General features: G+C 37.4%; 4 protein-coding genes and 1 non-coding gene across 8 annotated transcripts; 2 read left to right on the top strand and 3 right to left on the bottom strand.

Annotated features, from left to right (window-relative positions):
* Positions 1 to 157: 157 nt before the first annotated feature.
* Positions 158 to 245, bottom strand: LOC133741595 (small nucleolar RNA snoR8a). The gene has a single exon (XR_009862038.1). It is a non-coding gene; the product is annotated as a small nucleolar RNA snoR8a (small nucleolar RNA).
* Positions 246 to 4046: 3801 nt separating this feature from the next.
* On the top strand, positions 4047 to 4604 carry LOC133737998 (uncharacterized). The gene has a single exon (XM_062165440.1). It carries the CDS (start codon positions 4047 to 4049, stop codon positions 4602 to 4604), a length of 558 nt encoding a protein of 185 aa, XP_062021424.1.
* Positions 4605 to 6048: 1444 nt separating this feature from the next.
* On the bottom strand, positions 6049 to 8129 carry LOC133741165 (glycerophosphodiester phosphodiesterase GDPD2-like). Its single transcript, XM_062169114.1, has 3 exons — positions 6707 to 8129; positions 6500 to 6559; positions 6049 to 6408 (listed from the first exon to the last, which is right to left on the bottom strand). The coding sequence occupies exons 1-3, from the start codon at positions 6812 to 6814 to the stop codon at positions 6262 to 6264; spliced, it is 315 nt and encodes a 104-aa protein (XP_062025098.1). The 5' UTR covers positions 6815 to 8129; the 3' UTR covers positions 6049 to 6261.
* A 4983-nt stretch (positions 8130 to 13112) lies between these two features.
* LOC133735732 (pre-mRNA-processing protein 40A) lies at positions 13113 to 24010 on the top strand. Of its 3 annotated transcripts, none has more exons than XM_062163164.1 (28): positions 13113 to 13273; positions 13588 to 13653; positions 14106 to 14387; positions 14578 to 14724; positions 15445 to 15518; positions 15751 to 15820; positions 16872 to 16924; positions 17049 to 17106; positions 17189 to 17559; positions 17662 to 17731; positions 17936 to 18034; positions 18126 to 18194; positions 18275 to 18352; positions 18538 to 18624; positions 18716 to 18750; positions 18866 to 18971; positions 19990 to 20070; positions 20157 to 20249; positions 20339 to 20392; positions 20467 to 20583; positions 20709 to 20807; positions 21121 to 21168; positions 21241 to 21333; positions 21961 to 22068; positions 22154 to 22218; positions 22326 to 22428; positions 23158 to 23460; positions 23546 to 24010. In XM_062163164.1, exons 2-28 carry the CDS (start codon positions 13621 to 13623, stop codon positions 23681 to 23683), a joined length of 2934 nt encoding a protein of 977 aa, XP_062019148.1. In that variant the 5' UTR covers positions 13113 to 13273; positions 13588 to 13620; the 3' UTR covers positions 23684 to 24010. The 3 variants fall into 3 exon arrangements, with proteins under 3 accessions (XP_062019148.1, XP_062019147.1, XP_062019146.1); XM_062163163.1 differs by having other exon boundaries at positions 14548 to 14724; XM_062163162.1 differs by having other exon boundaries at positions 13114 to 13273; positions 14524 to 14724.
* A 96-nt stretch (positions 24011 to 24106) lies between these two features.
* LOC133735733 (uncharacterized) lies at positions 24107 to 25895 on the bottom strand. Of its 2 annotated transcripts, none has more exons than XM_062163166.1 (3): positions 25091 to 25895; positions 24877 to 24973; positions 24107 to 24719 (listed from the first exon to the last, which is right to left on the bottom strand). In XM_062163166.1, exons 1-3 carry the CDS (start codon positions 25601 to 25603, stop codon positions 24271 to 24273), a joined length of 1059 nt encoding a protein of 352 aa, XP_062019150.1. In that variant the 5' UTR covers positions 25604 to 25895; the 3' UTR covers positions 24107 to 24270. The 2 variants fall into 2 exon arrangements, with proteins under 2 accessions (XP_062019150.1, XP_062019149.1); XM_062163165.1 differs by having other exon boundaries at positions 24139 to 24755; positions 25091 to 25894.
* Positions 25896 to 26607: the final 712 nt, after the last annotated feature.

Raw genomic sequence — 26607 nt, 5'->3', positions numbered from 1 at the left:
CCTAGACAGATCTTCTGTAGATCTGTTTACACAAAAATTCATACGAAAATTTGGGCCACATGCCTACAGAGTTCAAAAACAGAGACACCAGAGCAGAAGACAGAAGGTAAAAATCAATCTATGACTACTCTTTTACTGACTGAAAGGGTGAGTGTTGTGTTGCTCATATTCTATGGGTGTAAGGTGTCTTTCATGCCATGGCTATAGCATTCAGAACGAGGAATTTTTATAATCACTGCAACAACCACCACCCTATTCATCTACGGAATGAACAAAAACAACTATAAACAAGAAACATGTTAAAAGAGGAACTGAAGCCATCTGGGGCGCGCAGTATCAGCCGTAAGGAGATAAGAGCATTGAAAAACCACTTCGATGTGATTAGCTCGAAACAGAGAGAAAAACTGAGCGCCGCTGTGGTTTTGCTGATGTCTTCTCTCTTTTTTATAGAGTTTAGAGGAAACCCTAATCCTATTCTAGCGCCACCACATTTAGCGCGATGTTGGGTTGGGCTAACTTAAAAGAAAAGATTGGACCTTTGATTCTTTGCTTCTAGCACAGATTGGGCCATGTTTTCTCGGTCACAATTTGAACCAGGGTGAATTTGGCACAATGGTCGGAGGAGGCTTTCAATTTCAGGCTTTCCTTTATCTTACACTTACAGTAGGGTTTTCAGTTGTGATTTGTTTGATTTACCTATGATAACAAAGAAAAATAAACAAAATAGAGGGTGTGTTTTTTGTTATTTTATTGTGCCTAATGATAAGAGTCATAAGACATTAGAAGTCTCAAGTTCCATTCATTATTTCCAATCGATCAAATATTAACCAACTTTTTTTTCTTTTCTTTTTGCTTCAACTTCAAATTTCCATGTTAATTAGATTTTGTTTTCATTTGTTATACCGCAGAATTAAACTATCATGGCTTATATTTGAAGGCTAATGGATTGATGTTCTTCCACGTCATTAAAACAAAAGAAAACCATGGTTTTATATCTTATTATCGTGTGATTCACACACCTTAATTAGCAACTATCTGTATGAAAATCTAGTACAGGTATAGATAGTATCAAGAAAAGAGCAACAAGATATTAAATAGCTAGGGTGACAAATATGGATGGAAAATCATTTTCTTTGGACCACAGGACTTTCCGATATTGATAACTACATGTAAAACTAAATGGAAGAAAAATAAGCCAATACCTAACCATGAAAGTTAAGTATGTGTTTTCCGTTAATATATTTATACAATGTAACATATCTACGTTACATTATGATTACATAAGACAAACTGATATATGGAAACTTAGAAAGGTAAGTGCCTCATTGTTTGACTAGTTCAGAAGGAAATACTGTTACATTTTTAAAGTGCATGATCTGATATCTAGCTACTCGATCCAACTGATAATGCATATACATTCATATCAGAAACATTTATAGCCAACAAATCGAGTTTGTTAGATAAGATTAATTTGCTAGACCTAGCTCATAATAAATAAAACACGCTCGCAACTTTTATACGTTTCTCATGACCTCAACTGGAAAGGAGCTTCCCATCTTTCCCTAATATTATTCATCTGTCTCTTTAATCCTATAATTTATTTTGAAAGCTATATATCTAGCTAACTGATTGAATAAAACAAATTCTAGTTACATAGCGAGCTAGCTATTCCTTATATATAAGTAGGAGCTACTTTGTTCCTAACCGACACATTAATTCTGCATGTCGATCAATGCAAGTTCGATCAACGCACATACGCCATGATCCGGCCGAGGAGATCAACCGACGAGGTGATGTCGACGTCGTTTCGGGCAAATGTACCGTTCTCGTGGGAGAAGAAGCCCGGGACGTCCAAGCTCAAACCATCTTCTTCCGATCGTCGTAGTTTGGATCACTACTTCACGACCACGACGTCGTCCCTAAAGCTGATACCTCCTCCAGCTCGTCTCTCATCGCAAATTTCCATCAGTAGTACTGCTGGTAACCGGCAGACCCGTGGTGGCCCTTGTCTATGCTCCAGTGTTGATGTTCAGCCATCTGTTGCTACGTTTCGAAACCCATTCGGATTAACGGGTGGTGCTAGCCCTACCACTGCTAAAAATAATCGTCTTCAAGAAGACCCATTTCTTGCAGCTTTCATCAAATGCACCCAGATGCACGGCTCCAGAGTCACTAATAGTGGCAAAAGGTATGCAGCTGATAGTAAACATTATGCAGCAGCTAGGTTTTCTGCCGGGAAGAAAACCACCCTGTTCTCGATGTTTACTAGTAGTTTCTCATGTAAGTACTCCTCCGCTGTTGGGGACGACAATATTGTAGTTGCAAGGCCACGCAAATCTCCCAGATAGAAATCTGCATGGATCGAATGCTGTAATATATAAAATATCAAATGAGTATGTACACATTCTTTTTACAAAATAAGAAGAAAAAAAAAGAGTATGTACACATGTTCATTATATAAAGAATGGAATCACAGGCGCTAGCTGATATTAAGGGTTTTAAATTAAACTCTATACATGCATGCTAGAAGCTATTTCGTGGTTCTACTAGCTAGCTAGCTAGAAAATTCATTGTCTTTTTTTCTATTCTTTTCACATTGCAATTACATATATACCACCGTACTTATGATGTGCATGTGCATTACATAACACTTAATATTGGGCAATTTATATATGCATGTGTGTATTATGATGTGGGAAACTTGGGAGTACTGTACTTACACATCATGCGTCAATAAGCAAGATTAAATTTCGAACTTCCATTAATTAGATGCAAATTAAAGGACAAATTTGTTTGAGTTTTGACTGGCAAAGTAATAATATAATCATTCATCACAGATGGCATTTGATGCTAAACTGAATAGGCAGGTGGTAGGCATGAGAGGGAATTGCGTCAATAAGTAGCTTATTAAGTTACCAGATGTTTATAGTTCACGTGGTAAAAAAAATTAATATTAACCAATTACACACACCGTATGATAAAAAGAAAAAGAAAAAGAAAAAAAATAGAGACTTTAATTTCCTTTGGCATGAGAAAAAAAAGGAAATTTTCAACTCTCATTTTTTACATTGTAGAAGATAATTAGTGTTTAGCTTGTGTATTTTTGCACACGTAAGGTTAAACATGCAACTGAGTCAAAACTCCAAGTTTTGTCTTATGGCACCTTGGAGCTAATTCATTTCCCAGTTAATTAGTATTCAGTCAGCTCTTGTTGGCCCGCGATAATTCAGTCTCCTTTCTTTTTCAACTTAATTTTGTTTTCATGTATCTCTCTCAATCCCATTGTCTTTTCCTTCCAATCTTTCACCGATAACTAGCTAGATAAAAAATAAGAAGTCGGAGATCATGTAAAATATTCTGTGGTTTTATATATCAATTTCGTCCATGTTCCCCAACTTTGTTTATTGTTTTACAAGCATGAGATCAAGACACACTAGCGTAACTCTTCTGCCGTTTTGTCCATCACTGTAATAGTGTAATTGTATTTCAAATACAAAGCATCTATTCGTTTTTACGTGACGAACTTTGCCATGTAGTAATGTTAAGAAACTGCTCGTAAAAAGAAGATCAGCTTATTGTGCAGTTGTGCATAACTTATAAGTTATAATACACCAACAGCATAAACGCTCGAAGTTTAACTAAAAACAGTGTAGACCCTAAACACCATTTTATTAGCTTCACTTTTTTATTTTTTGGTTACATGGTTTTGTATCTTATATTTACTTGTAAGATCTATATATCATTTGATGACACAATTGATTAACACAGTTCTTTATATAAAGTTTCTATTATAAATTACTGCTCTGTCGTATGAAAGCAAGCAAATCTGTAACTTAGAGATATATAGCTAGCAAAACTGAAAGATCCCCTTCGCGTTTTATTCACTTGGCCCTATAGAACCTCTGCCGCCTCGATATAAAAAGAAAGCATAACAAACTCTCCGTTTCCATCATCGATCGTCCTCGTATATAAATAATACTCCACCACCAATCCTCCATAAACTCCATTTCACACACCAGAAGCCAAACCAAGCAAGCAAAGCAACCATGACTACTACTACTATTCACAGTCGCAGCAATAGCAAGCACCAGTTCTACTCCAGAGGCACTGTGCCCTTCTCTTGGGAAAACAAGCCCGGAGTCTCCAAGCTGTCACACATCAAAACCGAAGCGAAAACGGAGTACTACTTCATCAAAGACGACGATTACAAACTACCACCACCGCCTAGGGTTTCTTTCCACGGGGACTACCAGCTCCCTCTTCCTCCTCCCTGCACTTTCCAGGCGCCCATTTCTAGAAACTCCTCCATTAAGGGCTTGATCAGCAACAAAGCCGAAACCGAAGACCCTTTTCAAATGGCCATCCTCGAGTGCACCAAGTCGATCCACAATGGTGGTGGCAATGATAGTGGGGATGTTGCTACCAAAGGTAGGAGGAAAACGTCGTTGTCTTTGTCCCCGAAACAGTACGGTGGGTTTGGATCTGGACTGAGAAGTTTGTTCGGGTCCTTATCGTGTAAATGCTCCAGCAGTGTAAGGGATGAAAGTTTGGTTAAGGTCTCTCGGGTTCCATACCAGAGAGATACAGTACTTATTAATTATTAATTAACCAGATGGGATCTCTAGTCTGCATTTTATTTCCTTCTGTTTTTTATATATGCATGCACTTAATTTTCTTTTGCTTGTCATGTACTTAAATCTCTGTCTAAGATTTGATCTCGAGCTGTTGTCTATGAATTAGAGATTTTGTCAATTTAATCGAACTGGAAATTTCATATATTGTGTCTCTTTTTTTTCCCAACCAGAAAATGAGAAAGAATGGGGGAGTCCTCTCAATCGCCCATGGGAATAAACCATGATCTCTCAAACATAATTAAGGCATCCATAATGGTAACGAAAATGAAATTGATCGAGAAAGACCAAAACCGTCATTTGTTACTCTAATACTATGTTACACATGCTTATTATTATTTTTTTTTGAATCCGGCCGAAACGACAGACTATATTAATAGAATCACAAGATTACATTAGGTGGAGAGAGGAGTGCCTCCAATATTGTAGGAACAGATCCATACCAGGAAAGCAGCACTACCAGAAAAATGGTCTTTTACCGCCCGCAAAGAGCGCCGTAAAAGATATTTTACGGCACACAAAAATGCGCCGTAAATGGACATGCCGTAAAAGACAATTATTATTTACGGCACACATGAAGTGCGCCGTAAATGAGTCACAATGTGCGTCGTAAATGAATCAAAAGTGTGCCGTAAAAGATGGTGCATTTACGACACATACCTTGCACACCGTAAATGAGTTAAAATTTACGTCGTAAATGAGTCAAATGTGTGCCGTAAAAGAGGTTACATTTATGGCACACATACCATGCACGCCGTAAATGAGGGTTGAAAAAGTAAAAAAAAAAAATCAAAAACCAAAAATCCACAATTTATGTATTATTTCATGTTTCTATTTTTTTGTTAGTATATAAACTTAATTTATATAATTATTGTACATATATAAAACTTGCTTACAAGCAAAGAAAAACATATATATAAGCAAAAAGAAACCTTTACAACAACTTTACGTTCATTTCTCTCATTCACTTCTGAAACAATGCCTTACAAACCACCTGCCATGCACATCTTAACTGCTTCTTCCCAAGAGTTCTTTCTAACATCAGCATACATTTGAGACCCTCCTTCAGGCAGGAAATATACCTGGAGATAATAAGTATATAGATTAACAAGTCAGTCACTGCAAAACCGTTCTATCTATTCAAAACACCAAGTTTGCATGAAATTTTCCAATCAAGGTGATCTACTTACAGGGTAACTGCTCTACATTTTTCTTATCAAAAGAGCAGCATCAGGCTGAAAGGTTGAAAAGAAGATTGGTCTGCCCTCTGCATACTCATTTACCACCTGTTTAAACAACTTTCGGTAAAATTACCACCTATATGTTCAATATTGTATAACAAAGAGGTGTTGAAAACCCATTTTCAATTTCAATCCATTTCAACAATTTAGTGAAATGACCTAAATGTATTGAAGTATTGTACATTGTAGAAGAAAGAGGTTGAAGTACCCAATTTCGATTTGTGTTCTACCAGTAAACCTTAAGACAACAACTATTACACATATATAGACTATAAAATAAGCATTGTTACCTGCAAGATTACTTGAAGAACATGCTTGAGCTGTCTCTCTTTGTAGACTATGTGATCATCAAACTTCAATTCCACAAAAAATCCACAGATACAAAAAAATCAATATGAAAACAAACAAATCAACATTGATGATGACCTCTCCAAGCTGTTTCCGGGGTCTATAGGAAAGAAATTCTGGTAGCTTAAGGTCTGTAACTCTCTTCTCAATGAAAACATCTTGAAACCAAATTCCACACAAGATATCACCTACGTTCAGATTACATATTACACTAATGAAAATAAGCAGATCAAATCAAGAACTTATGGGTTTAGAGGGATCGATCAAGAACCAACTAACCTTGTCCTCGCTGACGATAAAGCTGTCATGGAAAATTACTGGACAGTCATCTTTGGTCACCTACAAAAGTAAATTCTGCTTACAGTAAAAGCAATACTACTAAGAAACCAAACTGTGACCAAATGCATGAAGGTGCATCATGATTCTTGATTTTGTTTAGAAATTGGGAACCCAAAAGAAGTACAAAGATTATGCTTAGTTAATTACCTGAACGTCGAACTCAACAAAATCAATTGGGAATTGAGCAGCAGTATTGAAGGAGAGGATTGAGTTCCCTTTGATTCCTCTCATTATGATATCAGAGGACTGCAACATGTTCGTTCCATTTCCTCTGTGTCCTATCAATACCAACTTCGGCCTCTGTGTCTTATACCAACATGTAATAAATTCCAGCTTATAAATGATATATAATCTTAACAGGAAATTGAGACAGCTAAGTTATGTGCCTGAACCAATATATAAATCAAGGCCATTATCAGATGGTCACCATCATATAACAAACTAAACAAATTTGTAAACCAAAAAACTCAATTAGGCAGTGCCTTTTTTTTGCATTTTTTTTTCAGAGGACACAGAATTAGAAACTCTGCCCATCTTACCATCCAAATGGGGCACAAGATAGAGCCAAAACGGCCCATCTTACCAACACCATTCCCCTCTTCCCACCGAGTAACTTGTGTCTTGCTGTCAACAAAACCAATAGGAGCTGGCAAAAGATGCTCCAAGTCCAGCTTTCTTTAAGACCCAAAAAAAACATATGTGATCAGTCAACTACATTGATAGAGCTCAACATATTTGTGGAATATCACATAACACTCCTCCTGTCATTATGTATAACAGCTACACAAATCCTATTGAAGACTTATGAATTGCATATCAAATATCAATTTTCGAAATAGAATGCAAACCAACTTCTAAGCTTCAAAAAACTAATTCAAAGGCTATAGAAAACGGTGATAAGAAAGCAAGCAAGTTGAATTTGTAATATAGGGAAGTATACTAACTTGTAACCAAAGCTGTGATTGAGCACCATCCCGATATCCTGGAGTAACTAGTGCTCCAGAAACAGCACCGGGAGCACCAGCGGCTGTGATTGGCACAATTGCCATTGCGGGTTCAACACTGTGAGAATTTGGTTCAACACAAAGGAGATGTAGTACATGTCATATATATACTTGTCAAAAGTCACAACCACCAAAATATCAGGCTACTATTTCATATTATATATTAACCCAACCAGTAACCATTCACCAATGAACTTGCAGATCATGAACCTATACAACAACAAAAATAGGAAAATCTGCTTAGTACGTTTAATGCACTAAGTTTTCCATTGTTTTTCATCAACAACACCATTACTAATAGTAACCACTAACCATTTCACTAAAAATGCCGATACATAACTGGATTTGGCTTCTGAAAGAAAGTGGAAGAGGAAAGTTTGTCCTCTTTTCAAATCCAAAAGGAAGAAGTCCTGAGATAGCAGAATGGATATAATCTCTATGAACCACAAAATTTAAACACTAAGACCATGAATTTTGCTTTCTGGGTTTTCCAAAATAATTGAAGAAAACACAGAACCAACACCATAGAATATCTCAGAAACCACAAAAAGAAATGGGCTTTGTGATTGAATATGATTAGAACAAACCTGGAAGGTAATTAAGTTCTTTTGACCAAAATCCGAGCTATTTCATCTGCACAATTTTCAATTTGAATTACAAACACAAAGAAATACAAAGCAGAACAATGTCAAAAGTAAAAAGGTTGATTTACAAAACCTTGACGGGACTGATTCCACAAGAACATTATTTTTACAGTTCCGAATTGGGGACTTCTACCTTTCGGAAAACCACAACTAGATTTATTTTCCTAACAATCCCAAAGAAATTCCAGCAATTTTTGATAATTTATCTTAGTGATGAGAGAAGAAGATAACCACCAAACCAAATCCTCCAAACTAAAAACCCTAGAAATTTCAATTGAAATTAAATTGGGACGTTTACCTTTCCTTTCGGGAGGCAATCAGCTTTGACCGGTAGCACTGCGATGGGATCCTCTTCACCCGTTCATGGGGTCGCAGGAGCTCGAGCTTCAGGTTCTTCTGCGCATATGTAGAGAGGCCAAAATGGATTATGTGAGAGAAAGAGATTCGAAGAATTGGAGAAGAGAGGGTTTTCAATCTAGTGCTTTCTCCAGTCAGAGGGTCTTCTAATTTTTGTGATACCGGCTCTTGTTCTCTTGAGTCTTTTGATTTAGATCTTCAAAGGGTTCTGGCGTGGGAAAAGAAAAAAAAAGTGGGAAGTCAAATTTTAGGGCGAGAGTTTGGGCGCGCTAGTGAAATGCCATTTATGGCGCACTAAGAGGTAAGCCGTAAAAGACTTCAAAGAAGTCATTCACGACGTACAAAATATGCAAGCAGTAAATGAGAAGCAACGTTTAGGGCGTACATTAAATGCACGCCGTTAATGACCCAAACCATATATTTTTTAAGGCGCATTTCGAAATGCGCGGTTAATGATTGTCAATTACGGCGCGCCTGGGATGCACGCCGTAAAGTGTGCGTCGTAAAAGTGTAATTTTCTGGTAGTGCAGCAACCCTGTGCCTAGAACACATTTAGCCAACTTATGAGCTAAAACATTAGCTTCTCTAACAACATGAGTAAACAAACAGTTCTGAAGAGATGACATGGAATGAGAAATATCATCCATGCCACCAACCTACCAAACTCTGAGGTATCTTCACCCTCCGCTTGTATAGCATTTATTAGCTGAAGACAATCAGTTTCGAACACAGCAGGGACCAAACCAAATCATTCCACCACCTGGCAAGCAAGTCGCCCAGCAAAAGCTTCAACCAAAACTAGGGATAACACTACACTTACACTGGCACAAGCTCCAGCGATAATCTGGCCACCTTCATCACGAACTACCACTCCTAAACCACCTCTATGGCCTGACCCATCAAAAGCACCATCCATATTGACTTTGAGCCAACCGGTGGGTGGAGGACTCCACAATTATAAAGGACCTCCTTGGTTATATTTCCCGGTCCAAAGGGGATTAAAATGATCATAGCTATTAGATTATTTTTTCTAGGTCTGAATGTTAAGTTTAGACGTGAGACTTTATAGTTTTATCAATCAGTATTTGCACACACTTTTACCTAAAATACTTAAAATTTTTGATAAGAAGGTGAGTTTTGGTCATTAAAGGAGCATAGTATGTTCAACAAGTCATTTGTATCTAGATGATGTGTATGACGTATTCATAGGAAGCTATATCCATATACAGTGTATTAGAACTTGAAATCAAATGTATCCTTAAAACTTTAACCATTTTAATTTACCCCCAACTGACATTTTCAAGCCTAGTTTATTTAATCAACCGAACCAATTCATATTGGTTTTGGCCAAGTAGATGGCACTACGTACATTCGTGTCATAAGTGTCACGTTTGACTAGTGTCTTTTGATGTGTTTGTGTGGGCAACTTTGTCAAATAGTTACTTTCAAGATATTGAATCGCATTTACAGGAAGTTTGATGGGTAGGAAATTGTTTGTTAATATATCACTTATTGGAAGGTAATTTGGTAAACAAAATTCACTTTTACATGCTTTTTAGTTGATTTATATGTAATTTTTTTTTTCATGGATTGACGGTGCTATTTAAATACGTGCGCACCATTACTTGGTCTCTTTAGTATTTAGATCAAAGGTTTATGCCACATCACACGGTACACATAATTTGGTCTACAAAACATTACTTTACGGCAATGAAATCCAACCTATATGGACTTCCCGCAAAGAGAAAATAATCATCAAGTATCGTAGTATTTGGTATAGGTAACTCAGACTTTAAAAAGAAAAAAACCTTTTATTATTGGCACAGGCTATAAAAAGGAAGTTGGACCTCCATGATTTAAGAAGACTTTATTAGATGATAAGTCTCCTTGATGTAAAATGTACAATATTTTAATTTTCTATAATCAAATGGGAAAATCGTCCAAACAGTGTCTGAACTTTTCCAGACTATTAATTTTCATGCCTATACTTTGAAAAACATCAAAATGATACCTAAAGATTTAAGCCCGACCCAATTTCCGTACCTAGCAATAGTAAAAACGTTAATCTCGTTAACTTTTCAAGGGTATTTTTGTCATTTCACTATTCATCTTATCTGAAATGATGGGCCACCACACGCCTCCATCCTTTTCTTCTCTCCACCGAAACCATCACCAAGACCAAACAACAGAAGTCCAATTTTTTTCTTTTTTTTTTAACATGAATTCAAAAGATGAATGTTCATCGTCACTTCCTCCTTGCTTATCAGTTCTTCTTTCTTACTTCTTCATTTCAATCATCTCTATCTTGCCCCACTTCATCAAATTTCAAACCTCATCTTTCTGGGTTTCTTTCCACCTTTGCTTTTCTGGGGTTTCTTCCCCAATTTGATTCTAATCTCATCCCACCTAGTTGACTTGAAACTAAAGAAAAATCAAACCCTTCATTGATCTAACCAAACCCAAAGGCCATGTTTGTTTCCCGGAAAGTGGGCATTGGGAAATGAAACATTTTCCTTTCCTGCGTTTGGGACAGCCAAGGAAGGGAAACATTTTCCCAAAGGAAAGGAAAAAGTGAGGGAAATTGGTTCCCTCCCTCCCCCCTCCGGAAACACTTTCCCAAAGGAAAGGAAATTGATTCCTTTCCTTTCCACCAACCAAACATGGCCAAAAAGTTTACAAAATCCAAGTTGGACCCCGAAGCACCAGAATCCCGCTCAAAACCAAGAAGTATGACAAGTTTGGCACCGCGCCGAAGGAGCGCCGAATCCAGTGGCCGGAGCACCAATCCCAGCTCGCAAAGCCCAAACCCGACTCCACCACTCTTCCTCTTCTTCCCAACGCAACAATCCCAGCCTCACTGCTTCACGAATACGTCAATCCACACAGCTCCGGTCAGAGAGAGAGAATTAGAGAGACCATCTTCTTGATTAAATTGTCCTTGTCCTCGTCCTCTGGCTGCTGCTGCGTTTCAAAGCCATAAACATCCCAGTATCAATTTTATCAATTGGCTATCAACAAATTGGACTCTTTCTCTCTCAAATTTTTGGGATTGCAACTTAGACTTTGATGACAGAAGGCCAAAAATTAATGCCTTTGGATTGGGATTTGAACTACCGCTCCATTTACCATCCACAAACACATAATTATCAAGGACACATAATTATCAAGGAGTATAGCTTGTCTGTGTTGCTTCTACAGCAACTTCTCTTTCCTCTACACATGCAACAAATTAAACAATGGAAGTTTAGGAGATGAAGTTCTTGCTACAGAGCAACCAACATAACTGTAACTATTCGAAAGAATCCTAGAACCACTTACAAAAAGTCAACCCAAGAAAGCAGAGAGCAATTAGTCAAGAATCACTACTTACCTTGTGAACCTTCTCAAATGAGGAACACCAACAGAATTATCAAAGAAGAGCGCCATATATACGGGTCCATAAACCCCAGAACCTGAAACCAAATGCCACTGGCCCAAATAGGACCCTCCAGCCTTCCCATTTTGGCCCGAATCAAACACACTCAAACACTCTACGAAGCTTCTCTGAAGAAACTGAGACCACAGACACGATCAAGACGAAACCATCCATACTGGTGAGATGCCTCGATTTGGCCGGAATCGGTAACTACATCGGAAAACCCAAGAAGCTTTCGGGCTTCACTCTGCCACCGTCGCCGGTCATTCGAAGTCGGAACGACTGGGTTGCCCTTCGCCCCGCCGAGATGAGTCCAACGGTGCCGGTCCGACGTCCAGGAGAGGCCGGAAAATGAAGGTCAAGACACCAAGAGACATTTGGGAGTCCAAATCAATTTATGGAAATGGGAAGATCTTGGCCTCCACACTCGCTCCTCCTCCGCTCTGCATCAAAATCAATTTCTCGTTCTTTCTTTCTTCCTTTAAAGAGCACTGTTGTGAAGTTCATCAATCATTCAGAGAGAGAGAAGAATCGAAAGCATTGGGAAGGGAGGGTTAACTCCAAAAAAAAAAAAAAATGTTTTGGAAGTACCGGTTTTACCCCTCAACAATTAACGGAGTTAACGTTTTTACTGTTGTTAGGTACGAAAATTGGGTCGGGCTTAGATCGTCAGGTACCATTTTGATGTTTTTCAAAGTATAGGTATGAAAATTAATAGTCTGAAAAAGTTCAGACACTGTTTTGACGATTTTCCCTAATCAAATAAGGTTTTTAACGAGATTGCATCTCCGGAGTTGTATTCAACAACTTGAAAAGTGTAGTTTAATTTATTTTTCGGGACAACCTTGTGTTTTTTGTTTTTAAGCTAAATTACTATACCGTATCAGGTAGGGCTGGCATTTTGGACCAACGGTAGCGGTACGGCTGCGATTTTAGATTTTAGAAAACCGACCAACGTCAATCGATAGCCGGTTGACAGATTTATTAGTCAGTTTTCTATCGCGTTCAGCTCTAGATAGGATCGGTTTTTTAATAGACCCGACCCAGGTTGCCAGTAAAAGCAAAGCTATGACCGCGTGTAAATTCCAAGATTCACAGGGTTATTATTGCCCGAGGCGGTTAACGTTTATATACCTCATAACTGTCTCCGACTCTCCGATTCTTCTTCGTCACCAAATCCCTTAAACCCTAGAAACACCAGAGTGCTGAACCAGACTCTCTGAGATCTCTCCTCTCCGGCGCGTCAACGGCGACAAGTCCTCGCACCACTAATTGCCCACACGCCTTATCACCTGTAAGTCTCTCTTGCCAGAAATCCTCATTCTTTCATTCTCTTTCTTCTTCTTCTTCTTCCTTCGTTGTTTTGCTTAGCTTCAAGTGCTTAGAACAAATGGATTAACCTATGTGTTTACAATTTTATATACTTAGATGTCGAATTCGAAATTATTCTTAATGAATGTGCGCACATAGATATGGGAAATCTAGATAGAAGTAGTGCATTAGGTCAATTTGAGCTTTTGTTTTCGTATCCGAACCCGAAAGCTGCAAAATCGATGCCTAATTCAATGTTCTACACATATTTGGGCTAATTATTGATTGTTTTCGCAGTTGAATTGAGAGGATTGCTTATGTTGTGCTGAAATGGCAAATAACCCTCAGTCCTCAGCTGCTCAGGTACTGAAATTCTAACCTCGTCTCGGCTAGGCAGTCTTTATATGCGCTTGTTTAGATCAATTTTGTTAGACATTAGTCGCATAAATCACGACTTAGTTTCTGGCTTATGAGGTTAGGGTAATGATTTACCTGTACATGTCGGCTTTAGGGGACAAATAAAATTTATTTTCGATCATCCTTGTTGTCAATGGGTCTATAATTTTACACCATTTGTATTTTTGCAAACAAATTTTTTCCTGAGAGGCGTATGTGAGATATTTATTGATTTTGAATTTCAAATACCTTCTGTTATACCCCTCTATGGACTAGCCACTCCAGTTGATTCCTTGGGTCCTCAAAGTTTTGGTCCACCCTCTTTCTCTTCATGTCGTCAATGCTTGGCGACTTCTTGTGTCGCTAGTTTTAACTTTCTTGTTATTAACTGCTGTATTTTTAAATCTCATTTTGTGCAGTATCGACCAATGGTACCTACACAGCAAGGACAACACTTTATTTCATCAGCTCCCCAACAATTTCAGCCTGTGGGACAAGGTCAGCCATTGCAATATTCTCAACAAATGCAGCCGTATCCTCTCAGGCCAAGTCAGCCTGGTCATGCTCAACCTTCATCACAGGCTTTACCTATGCCATACTATCAGCCGAGGCCAGTTACATCTGTCCCATCACACTCTCAGCAACCTGCCCCACCTTTTAATAATCAGATGCCTGGAATGCCTTATCCTTCATCATATATGGTATGATCTCACTAGTGTGTTAACTTGCTATGTGTTTTATTTGGTCAAAAGGCTCTAAATTATGTATGTTATGTATTTTTCTTTGACTTAAAAAGCACAGCTTTTCACATGTTTACATGCATCTGATTTGTTTCAGTATGCACCGCCTTCTTTTGTCCAGCCACAGAATAATGTCAGTTCTTCATCACAGTTTCAGCCAATGTCTCAAGAGCAAGCACATGCTGTACCTGCTGCTGGACAACCTTGGATGTCCTCCAGTAATCATCAGGGTGCAGCAGTTGTTACACCACAACAGCAGCCTAGCCAGCAACCTACAAGCACTCCCTTCCCAGATCCTGTAAGTGCTTTGTTTATTGTAATCATTTACATTCAACAACATTAAAATTAATTTCACAATTTGATACCAATGAATGAAGCCATCTGGTTTTCTTATGCTTGAAAAAGTGCCTTTTCCAATCATTTTATTATATTGATCATGAATATATGATGTGATAAATCCTCCATGAAACGTGTTTAAACTTATGTGGACTTCTTCTGCCACTACATTTTGGCTTTTCAAAGATTGGAAATGAGCCATATACTGTTATTGTTAGAGTAACAATTAAGTATCATGGCCACTTGGTCTTGATTTTTTTCTAATGAGAATTAGTGCTAAAGATGTCATGCCGATGGTGGCTACGGCGGTTATAATGGTTTTTGGTAACATTTCCTGTTTCCATTTACCTGGAACCTACATGCTCAGTTGTTGTCATTAGTTGGCTTTGATGATAGAAGGAGACTTCGAAATTGATGCAAGCAAATAGGAAGTTTGTGATAGATCTTATAAGTTTTAGTCTTTTTATTTTTGTATCCCGATTTAGGCATCAGGCGCGAGTATATTTACTCTTTTTAAAATCAATAGAATGCAAGCAAATATGAAATCTGCGATATGTTTTTACTTTTTGGACTTCTTATTTCTGAATCCTGGTTTAGGTATCATGTGGGAGTGTATTATTGTCCTGTGAATAATGAATAGAAATTATTACTAATTATGTTATTTCTACTCTTCTATTTGCAGGCTGTAAATGTTCCTAATCTAACACAGCCGTCCGCTACTGATTGGCAAGAACATATGGCAACTGACGGGAGAAGGTAACTTTTATTATTTTCCTTTTTGGTCTGAATTTTTAATTTTGTTAGCGGGACATATATTCTACTTTTTTCTCCTTGATATAATTCTCAATTTATATTTGTAAGATATGTTTAGGCTGACGCAATGTTGTAGTGGTTTGTTATTTCTGAGTTAACTTTCCAACTTATATGGGTAAGTTCTTTTGTTTCTGTTTACTGAATTGATCCTTTTTTTTATATTTTATTTTCTCAGATATTACTTCAACAGAAGTACTAGACAATCCAGTTGGGAGAAACCTTTAGAATTGATGACTCCACTGGAGGTGAGTCATATTGCTGACTGGTTACCAGTAGCTAGAACTCTCATAGCGTCTCCAATGCGCTTTTGAACATGCATTTGAAATGTTTTCAGTATTGTACAAAAATTTGTTGCCGTTTATGGATGTTTACAGTTTTAGGTTGTAGCATGTGCATGTGCTTAAATTGATCACAATTTTTTTTTTCCGCGAATTATCCTTTTATATGCATGTGCTTCAACTGGTTTGTAGATGTCATGGCAAATCTGGAGAAATTTTACGACTGCTCTATAAGCTCACTTTGAAGACGAGGTTTCAGTTTCACAAGACAGGCAATAATTGCTATTTATATTTTATTTATCTTTTAGTTGCATGTGGTTAGAGCAAGCCAAGTAGTGATTGTTGCCTTCCCCTACATATGCATTCTCCTCGGTGGAGTTTTAGGATGAGGCTACTATTGTCCATATTGAGGCAGTTTAAGGCTTCTATGGGTTGTTTGGTTTTCATATATCTTCATTTTGTTTCTATTATCCTTCCTTCCAAGTGTATAAGTCTGTCTCTATGTTATGGTTCTCTTTAAATAAAGGCAATAACAGAAATAGATGAGTCTGTTTGCATATTTGCATGTATAATTAACATGTGCACATGCATTACTCTGTGTGCAAGTGTATGGGATTTGGCTGAAATTATTCTACAGTCGCTTTTCTTTTCCAATTCTTATTTGCAATGAGGGATCAGTTTAAAGTTATTCATTTTCTCTCATGATACACTTGTCTGGTGAGTAATTGGCCGCAGCAGGGCAGGACTCTTTGTTTACAGACATGTATGGATCTCCGATAGATGATGGACACATTTATTTCAAATTGTTTGTCCTTTAAATTTCTTTCTTATCATGTGACCATGGTTGTGTTTTTTAAATTCTCAATGTAGAAGCTTGTGTAATGTTAATTTCCAGTTAACTTGCTCATTTGTACTGTTTACTGCTCATTGCCATAAATTTAAAATCATGTCCTTTAGTATTCTTTCTCAAATTACTTAACTACTATCTTTCACTTAATCATTGTTGTCACTGTAATAGAGAGCCGATGCATCAACTGTTTGGAAAGAATATACTTCTGCAGACGGGAAAAAGTACGTTATAGTTATATCTCTTTTATTTTTTATTTATGATAAAAAAAAAATAATTATTATTATTTTTCCTTAGTATGTGTGTTAATGTTACTTCTTTATATTAATGTGCAAATGGCTTTTGCAGGTATTACTACAACAAGGTTACGAGGGAATCTAAATGGACAATTCCAGAGGAGTTGAAGGTTTCTTTTTATGGACTGTTATTTATTTATTTTTTTCCACTTTTTTGTTCATGTTCTCACTTTGAACTATACTTGCTTCCAGCTGGCTCGTGAGCAAGCTCAAAGAGAACTTACTCAGGGAACACAATCAGAAACGAATTTGACTCCTCATGCTCCTCCTGCAACTGCTTCAGCTGAAATACATGCTGGAGCTAGTTCAGTTGGGCCCAGCACTTCTTCAGCCCAACCTGGGACAGTCTCGAGTCCAGTTGCAGTTACACCCATCTCTGCCTTCTCTAATCCTTCTCCTATTACGCCTTCGGGATCATTGGTTGCTCCTGGTGTACAGTCTTCCATGGCAACGGGTTCTGTTGGAGTTCAACCTGCCGTGGTGAGTGTGTCCCCACTGCCTGCTTCTAATTTGGGGAGTACTGGCGTTCCTTCTACTTTGGTCAACACCAATACAAAATCAGTGTATGGATTTATTCCTCTGTTTTTCTCTTTATATTGATTTTTGTGGGGGTTGTGTCATGGTTCCTAATTCAAATTGGTCTTGCATGATATGAAAAATGACAGAGGTAATGAAAATCAGGCATCTCAAGATATTGCAAGTTCAATTGATGGAGCTTTTACTCAAGATATTGAGGTAATGCTCATCTATAATGGCCTTTGCAAAATTTTATTCCAACAGAAGTTGTCAGGTTACATAATATGGAAAAATTGTACATAATTTCATTTTGCATATCTTTCTAGAGAGCTTGTATGTGAAGAATGCAAGCCCAGTTTAATCTGGCTAGTTTGTGTTGCATGATCAAATGTTAATTTTTTTTCTGAGAGTTCTTTATGGCAGGAAGCGAAGAAAGGAATGGCAGTTGCTGGAAAAGTCAACGTGACTCCTTTGGAGGAGAAAGCAATTGATGATGAGCCATTGGTGTATGCCAGTAAGCAGGTACTGACCTTTGATTTTATGCCTTTGTCTGATGTGCTTTCATTACTCTCTCTCTCTCTCATATAAAAAGATTACTTTTGCGTTCTGTTAGGAGGCAAAAAATGCATTCAAATCACTCCTGGAATCCGCAAATGTCCACTCTGATTGGACCTGGGAGCAGGTAGCATGACTATCCCGTTCGTATGATCACCATAGTATATTGCAAGAGAAGCTTATAACAGTTTTGAGATTTTATGTCAGGCAATGAGAGAGATCATTAATGACAAAAGATATGGCGCTTTAAGAACACTGGGTGAGCGGAAGCAGGCTTTTAATGAGGTAAGGGTGTAATGATTATAACTACTTCAGAGGTTCTGCACAATCTTTCTTGTATTGTGTGCTGAGTATAGATAGCTCTGTTATATTAGAGCTGGATTGAATGACTCTCTGCTAGACATTCTTTGCATCAAGATTACTTCCCATCACATTATGACCTAAAACTAATCAGATTTGTTAATTTATAGTACTTGGGCCAAAGGAAAAAGTTGGAGAATGAAGAGAGGCGTATAAGGCAGAAAAGGGCTCGGGAAGAATTTACAAAAATGCTGGAAGTATGTTGCTTACAAGTCCTACTTGATTATTACATTTTCTTAGTACAATTTATGATCTTAACAAAAAATTAATCCTCGGTCTTTTTTATAGGAGTCCAAGGAACTCACATCAACAATTAGATGGAGGTTTACTTCTTCCCTCTGTCATAAATATTTGATTCAGTCCTTTCTATAAGTTAATTTATGACTGGATAGGATGAAAATATCTCAGATGTTCTTACGAATGTTTTTGCATGATCAGCAAAGCTGTAACTATGTTTGAAAATGATGAACGGTTCAAGGCTGTTGAACGAGCTAGAGATCGGGAAGATCTCTATGAGAGCTACATTGTAGAACTTGAGAGGAAGGTAACAGTTTTTACTTTCATTTTTCATTTCTAACTCATGCACACTACCAGATGTCAATATTATACTGTAAATTGGGAATTTAATTTGATCTAAAATTCATTAAGAAAGATTCTGGTAATCTATTAAAAAATGGAGAATTGGTACTTCAGGCTTCGTTATGTATTAAATATGTCGAAGATTCACAATTTGGGCAGTGAGATAGACTTATTCGCTGGCTACCTGCCTAACTTAGGAGGATCAAATCTTTGATTTATTCTTCTCTTTCCAGTTTTAATCAATAATTAACTATGGTCGCCACATATTGCTTTACTGATTAATGTTACACTGTTCTTCCCTATATGGAGATATATGTGGATCTTAAAGTTTTTAAGTTTTGTAACTCCATACTAAGTGTAATTAGAATGGTCTGTCATCTTCTTCTTCTACTTCATGCAATGGTAGGAACTTCAGATTTATTATTATTACTATTACTATTATTTATTCTCTGCATCGCTAACCTTGATAAGTGCTACTAAAAATCAAACAGCATTACCAAGAACATTTCTATAGATTCCTAAAGGAATAAAAGAGTAATTAAGGAGTGATACCCTTTCTTCATGAATCTTCTCTGACCTTGGATTAAGTAATTAATTCCCATCATGTCCAGAAGAACCATGTGTAGCTAACTAATCTCCACTTTTTACTCCGCGTCCAATTAGTTTCAATAAGGCTCATCTTTAATGTGGTTTCCTCATTTTCCTTGTCCTTTTGGTGAATTGCCCTTTAGGTGTAATGGTACGTAGATTTTGACACGCTAGATGACAGTGGATATAAGCAGTTAGCGAAGAGCATAAACTTAAATTCTTTAGCTCCACGCAAAGGGGAGAAAAAAGTTGAACTACGAGCTACATTTATCTTTTTCTGTGAATTGGTTGCCATGCATCACATTGTTCCCTTCTCAAGTGGACAGCTGAATTAGGTAGTTTGAATGTCTTCAAGGTGGCTATTCTTACTGCTTAAGTTGCATATTTGGCTGCAGGAGAAAGAATACGCTGCTGAAGAGCATAGGAGGAATATATCCGAGTACAGGGAATTTCTGGAGTCTTGTGACTTTATTAAGGTAAATCTTGTAAAATGAATGGATATGTGTATATATTGTTATTGCTTTTATAGATAACATTTTCCATGATCGCCATGCACTTGTAGGTGAACAGCCAATGGCGTAAAGTTCAAGATCGCTTAGAGGACGATGAGAGATGCTTGCGTCTTGAAAAGCTTGACCGCTTGCTCATTTTCCAGGTAGATCACATAATATATGATTAATTTTATGTGTCTTTGCGAGGATTGGTTGTTCCTGTATGCTATAACTGTATCATGGTCTGTGGCAGGACTATATTCGTGACCTTGAGAAGGAGGAAGAGGAGCAAAAGAAGATACAAAAGGTATAATTTGCATGAAGGCATATTACTTTTCATATAGTTTTATTTTTTTATATTTTTGTTTCACTAAATTTCAGGAACAATTGAGGCGGATTGAGAGGAAAAACCGGGATGAGTTTCGCAAGCTCCTGGAAGAACATGCTGCTGACGGTACTCTTACAGCTAAAAGTCAGTGGCGCGATTACTGTATGAAGGTGCTACACTTTAAATTTTTGATAATATATGAAGGAGTATATTAAATTGAAAGGCAACGGTATGGGATAATTCATGCATCAGAAGTTTCGTTTGATACTTATTATTGTCTTTGGATTAATTGTAGGTCAAAGACTTGCCACAGTACGAAGCTGTTGCATTAAACACATCTGGTTCAACACCAAAAGATTTGTTTGAGGATGTTGCTGAAGAATTAGAGAAACAGGTATGTTGCCTGTCAATGTTCTGATTCATTTACTATGATTATTGGTTTTATTTTTTATTCTGTTTAGTTCATGTTTTTCCATTGTTTGAATCATAATGACATTAAACAGATGATCCCCTTGGGACCATAAACATATCAAAACACATCAAGGGATTCTCATTCGTTGGAAAATTATTGAACCAAACACTGGATTGGCTATATTTAGGCCCTAGAATAGCGAAGTTACTATGATTGGTAGTTTAAGTTCAAATTTCACTACAACCTGCAGTGGACGTCACTTTTTATGTGACATTTTACTTTCACTTATTGACAGTTTTTGGAAGATAAAGCACGGGTAAAGGATGCAATGAAGCAAGGGCAGGTAAGATGTTATGAACTTGCTTGGCATTTTTAAAAACATGTCATTTATCAGGTGCTTTTTTCTCCCCCACAGATTGCAATGGTTTCCTCATTGACATTTGAAGAATTTAAGGCTGCTGTTGTGAAAGATATTGGTTCCCCATCAATTCCAGAGCTTAACTTAAAGGTAACCATCCTAAACTTTAACTTTTTCCTTTCTTTTCAATATATTCTTTTGCTGAGTTGAACTGAACGAATTATTGCCATTAGCATATGTGAAATCGGAAGGTCTATAAAACATGTGTTGTGTGTTGCATTAAATTATATTGAAGTTGCTTCTCGTACTTTCTTAAAAGTTTAGTGTTTGCAGCAGTTTCGCTCCTGGTTGGGAGAAAATTATATGCTTCTTGGTTTAAAAGTTTACTAGTTTTTCTTCCGCGGGCCTTTTATATACTTGTGTATATTGAATTCAGATGGCTTAATTACAAGGACCTAATTCGAAAGAAAATCAATATTGTTTACATGAGTGATTGCTTCCTCATTAGTTAGAGGCTAAATGCTGAAGGATCTGAAAGATGACAGCCAGCAATTAATCGAAGTGCATCATTATCTTCTTCTCATTTGGCAAATTGAATACATGGTAATGCTATCATCTGTATCATGCTGAATTCATGCATGACAGGATGAAGTTTGGTTTGGTCTTTAAATCAGCTAATACCAACTTTGTTTGGTGACTTTTCATTCCATTCTTATGACATGCACTTTTTACATACTGTGCGGCTTGACAGTCTGCTAATATTTTTACTTCTTGAAGCTTGCATACGAGGAGATATTAGAGAGAGCCAAGGAGAAGGAGGAAAAAGAAGCAAAGAAGCGTCAACGACTTGCTGATGACTTCACTAAGCTTTTGCACACATTCAAGGTCCGGTGGCACTCTAATGGACGAATAGTATTAACTTATATGAGATGTCAATCATTGAATTGACCCAATTTGTTCTGCCTTGTAGGAAATAACTGCTTCTTCTAACTGGGAAGATTGCAAACACCTTTTTGAAGAGACCCAAGAATTCAGGTCTTTCTGATCATACTATGGATGTTATTTTTATAACTTGCTTTAATTGGATTATATTTATTTAATTATTATTTTATAATCTTTTTTTCTGCCTACATTATTTTCAGATCAGTTGGGGACGAGAACTCTGGAAAGGAAGCTTTTGAGGAATATATTACAAGTTTACACGAGAAGGCCAAAGAGAAAGAACGGAAGCGTGAGGAGGAAAAGGTGCGGTTTTTACTGTCTGTTATACGCTGTGGCTATCATTATACTTCATGCTACATGGCATATAAAATTTGAGCTCTAAGATGAAGTGTGGGTTAAACGGTTTCTAGTGTGAATAATTGATTGACGCTGACTCAAAAGATGCTTGTGTGATTTATAATTTGGTAAATGTTTTTATGCCTGCCCATATCCTGCTCCTTAAGAAGTTCATAGTTCCTGTTTAAGGGACCCACAGATTTTGTGTTTGGTTAGATTTTCTTCACTAAAAAATGTGAAGCAGCTCATTTTGGGTGAATGAAGAGGTAATTAAGGGGTTGCATTTGGTTTGTGGTTAGATATATTTTGCTACTCGATTTGCCCATATACTAGGTTGGAACCCTTTTTTCCCGTTATCATGATTCACACTGATAAATTCACTGTTCTAGACCCACCCCAGTTATGGTTTCCCTGCCTGATATGGTGTGGAAATGTTGACTATCTCTTCCTTGTATCTAACTCGGGGTAGAATTTAATCAGGGTGGGTTCTGAAATATATGCTGGCTTGATTTAGATTTTTTGGCTTTTTATTCAAGTGTGTGTGTAGACCTTAATGCCTCTTGAGACCGAGAGTTTGAGCCTTCTTTTAATTTTAACTCTCAGTGTTTATATCCTTGTGCGAGTGATGGATGTAATGAATTGTTATCTACTAAAGTCAAGAATTTGACATTTTTGTCCCGGTCTTATCCTTTGCAGGCGAAAAAGGAGAAGGAAAGAGAGGAGAAAGAGAAGCGGAAGGATAAGGAGAGAAAGGAGAAGGAGAGAGAACGTGAAAAAGAAAAGGGAAAGGAACGATCTAAGAAGGATGAAACAGATAGTGAAAATGTTGACTTAACTGATAGTCATGACCACAAAGAAGATAAGAAAAGGGAGAAAGACAAAGATAGGAAGCATCGGAAGCGGCATCAAAGTTCTATTGATGATGTGGGTTCTGATAAGGATGAGAAAGAGGACTCTAAGAAACACAGACATAGTAGTGACCGCAAAAAATCAAGAAAAGTACGTGGAACTTATTATATGATATATCTGGTTTAAACTTTTTAGCTATGAAACAGTAATTATTATTTCCTGATGTTTCATGTAGCGTGCATATACACCTGAATCTGACAGTGAAAATCGACACAGAAGACATAAGAGAGAACATCGAGATGGTTCCCGCAGAAATGGTGGATATGAGGAACTTGAAGATGGAGAGGTTGGTGAAGATGGGGAAATTCAGTAGCCCTGCTGTTCTATCTTTACAGAAGCGAGTTTTTGTGGTTGTGTGAGATCTACGTACGGATTAGATATTGCAGATCTAACCAATTTTTTTAAAGCAGTTCTCATGGTTATACATGCGGGAAAGGATTTCAATGTGCTTGAAAGAATGGATATCTAGGATTTTGGGGTTTATAACCATGTGTAAAAGTGTAAAAGATCAAATACATGCAACTTTCACTGCAGTTGATTTTAATTATAAGTGCAAGTATTTGCGGGAGTTCATTGTACTAGTAACCATGTTCATATATTAGAAATGAAGATTTATGCGATACGGATAAGTTAATCTGAAGGGACCGCTGGATTGACTAGTTGTTGTTGCTGTTTATATCATTTAGATCAATTAGATTCCAGACCGACATGGTGTATTTTGTTCTCTGCTAAACTTTTTGTTGATTTCAAGTAATTAACCAAAATGTAAACCAAAGGGTAGATGATGTTGTATGAGGAAAACATAATATGCTATAGCCAATAAATTTGTTCCCCAATTTGTGCTGAAAAAATTTGCCAAATTTGGCGGGTGCAAACTCAGTAAACTATTGAAATTGGAAATTAAAGCGAGATCAGAAGTAGAGCAACAGTTTCTTTGATGATCTCTTCTAAAATGGCGTCCCCAATTTCGCAGCAAATCTCTCTCTCTTGTTGTTCATTACAATTCCATTCTTCAGCTGAACTCAGGATATCTGAATCCAACAAAAAGTGGATGTTGGTTTCATCCCCAGCCTGTCTATCCCAAATCCTTAATTTCTCAGAAATCAGCTTTCCCAGTTCTTCCGCCCCCAAAAACTTTGTGCTGTTCTGCTCCTCTTTCATTTGCTTTGCATGGGATTCTGTCACCTCTCTCACACAATCGAAAAGAAGCTGCCTTGTCTGCTGCAACATCCTTTTCGATTTGTGTGGAGAAGAATTCGATCTGATTACCGGCTCTAGCATTTCTGGAACTCCAAAAGTATCTCTTGGCCTCTCCAATGGTGGCTGGAAAAGTAGTTCCCAAAGAGAAGCTGATAACATGGAGTTTTCCATGACCTTGTTGGGTACTGTTTAATAAACCAAAGGAGCAAATTGACGATGATCTAAGTTAACATAGAAGCATAGCTTACTATTAAGTTCTCAGTAGTCAAAGAGAAAGAGAGACTTGACATTTCTGAAGAGGTAAACCTGCATGAGAAGGTCTATCTTCTAGTACTGAAATTGAGGTGTGTTGCTTAGATTGCGTCTTCTTCTTCTCTGATGATTCCCCATTGAGCAGTGCTATCTGTAGCAACCTGCTGGCTTTGTTAGCAATCGAATCAAATCAACAATTTTGTAAAGATTGAAACCATGTTTTCACATGAGAAGATTGAAAGGGTTATGAGTAAAATGGTGTTTCTACCTTTGTCTCTTCTTTCATATTGCAGAGATTTGGAACTTGAGAAGTGCCTTCTACTGCAAGCGAGGCTTCATCTTCATTCTGCAACAAAACAGTGGCGCAAGCTTCATCTTTGTCACTATCACAGCATGATTCATACTGTGTTCTGCTACTTGAAGAAGAAAATCCATCCAAATCTCCAAGGCAATCACTAGGAAGAGTAATCTCAGTGTTGGCATCAAACTTTCCCTCTTCTTTTCCGGAACTCTTAGTTCTCGAGCCACCATTTTTGGAAACAAGCTTGTTATAGACAGATCTCAGTATCTTGGAGAAGCTAGGAGTACCCTTTTTGCTCTTGATTGGTCCACAACTAGATGACCTCTTTAAACTCTTGCTTGAATTAATGCTATTGCTTGAACTCAAGCTCTTTCTCAGACACCCTCTTTCAAATAGGTAAACATCTAGGACAAAGGGTTCTTGCTGCTCTTGGAGAAGCTCTCCAAGTTGTTTAACTGGTTTTGTTGTAGTGGAAGCCATCAGAAATCTCTATGTTGCAGCAGAGGCTGAGATTGAACACATATGTGGTCTGCAATTGCAAATGGCAAAGATGATGATGAATTTTCTGGTGAATTAAATGAGACAGACAAATCATATCTGTCAGTTTTGGGACTGGACAGAAGCATAAAGGAGAGAGGAAGATTAGGGTAACTTATTAAGGTCGGTCAGATATAGAAAGACAGAGAAAGAGGGGCCCTAAATCAATGTCTAGGTCATATATGTTCAGGTATTTTAACTGCTTGAGCTATGATCTACAAGTTCAAATTTGAAGAGCCTGGTTAGGTCTTTTATCTCAATCTTTTGTTCAAGTCAGTAGCTAGCTGTCTTTTTATTGACTCTTCCTCATTTCACTATCCATCATAAATGTATAAATTTGATAAAATGGTCCTACAATTTCTTGTCCCATTTATGATGGGTGACCATATCATGCAGATGAGACGGGGACAAATTGGATGCAATTACTTCTGGATGGTTCACCCTCATAAACTCAACTCCTACACTTTTACATCTATCGTACTTTCAGATTCTTACTTGCTCAAGTAGGTATCCAGAAGTTGTGGTTAATCGGTTATATTCTCAATTCAAAGTCCAATTAAGAGTTACACTATAGTTTAACAGCATAGCATGTTTGACCGTATCATATATGAAACAAAAACTTCAACTTTGCATTTTTTTTTACATATTATATATATGATATGCATATCTTAATCAGTCCAAAAGAAAAGATATGCAAATGTGAACTATTTTAATATGCATAATGTAGTACACGAACACTGTTATGCATGCATGATGAGACAGACATTCGAACTTATTCCTTGCCTCTTTTGCATATGATCATGTCCATTATATTCTTCTTTGTTTTGTTTATGTTCCAACAAAGAAATCACCACAAATTATACATGTCTTGGTCTTCGTTCCTGGATTTATGCTAAAATTACGGAGTGGAAATCTGTTCTGTTGTACCTATCAGAAGGGACACATCC

The sequence above is a fragment of the Rosa rugosa genome, chromosome 3 (assembly GCF_958449725.1).
Source record: "Rosa rugosa chromosome 3, drRosRugo1.1, whole genome shotgun sequence".
Taxonomy (NCBI): domain Eukaryota; kingdom Viridiplantae; phylum Streptophyta; class Magnoliopsida; order Rosales; family Rosaceae; genus Rosa; species Rosa rugosa.
Note: the sequence above shows the minus strand (reverse complement) of the source record. Positions and strands in the feature narration are given on the sequence as shown.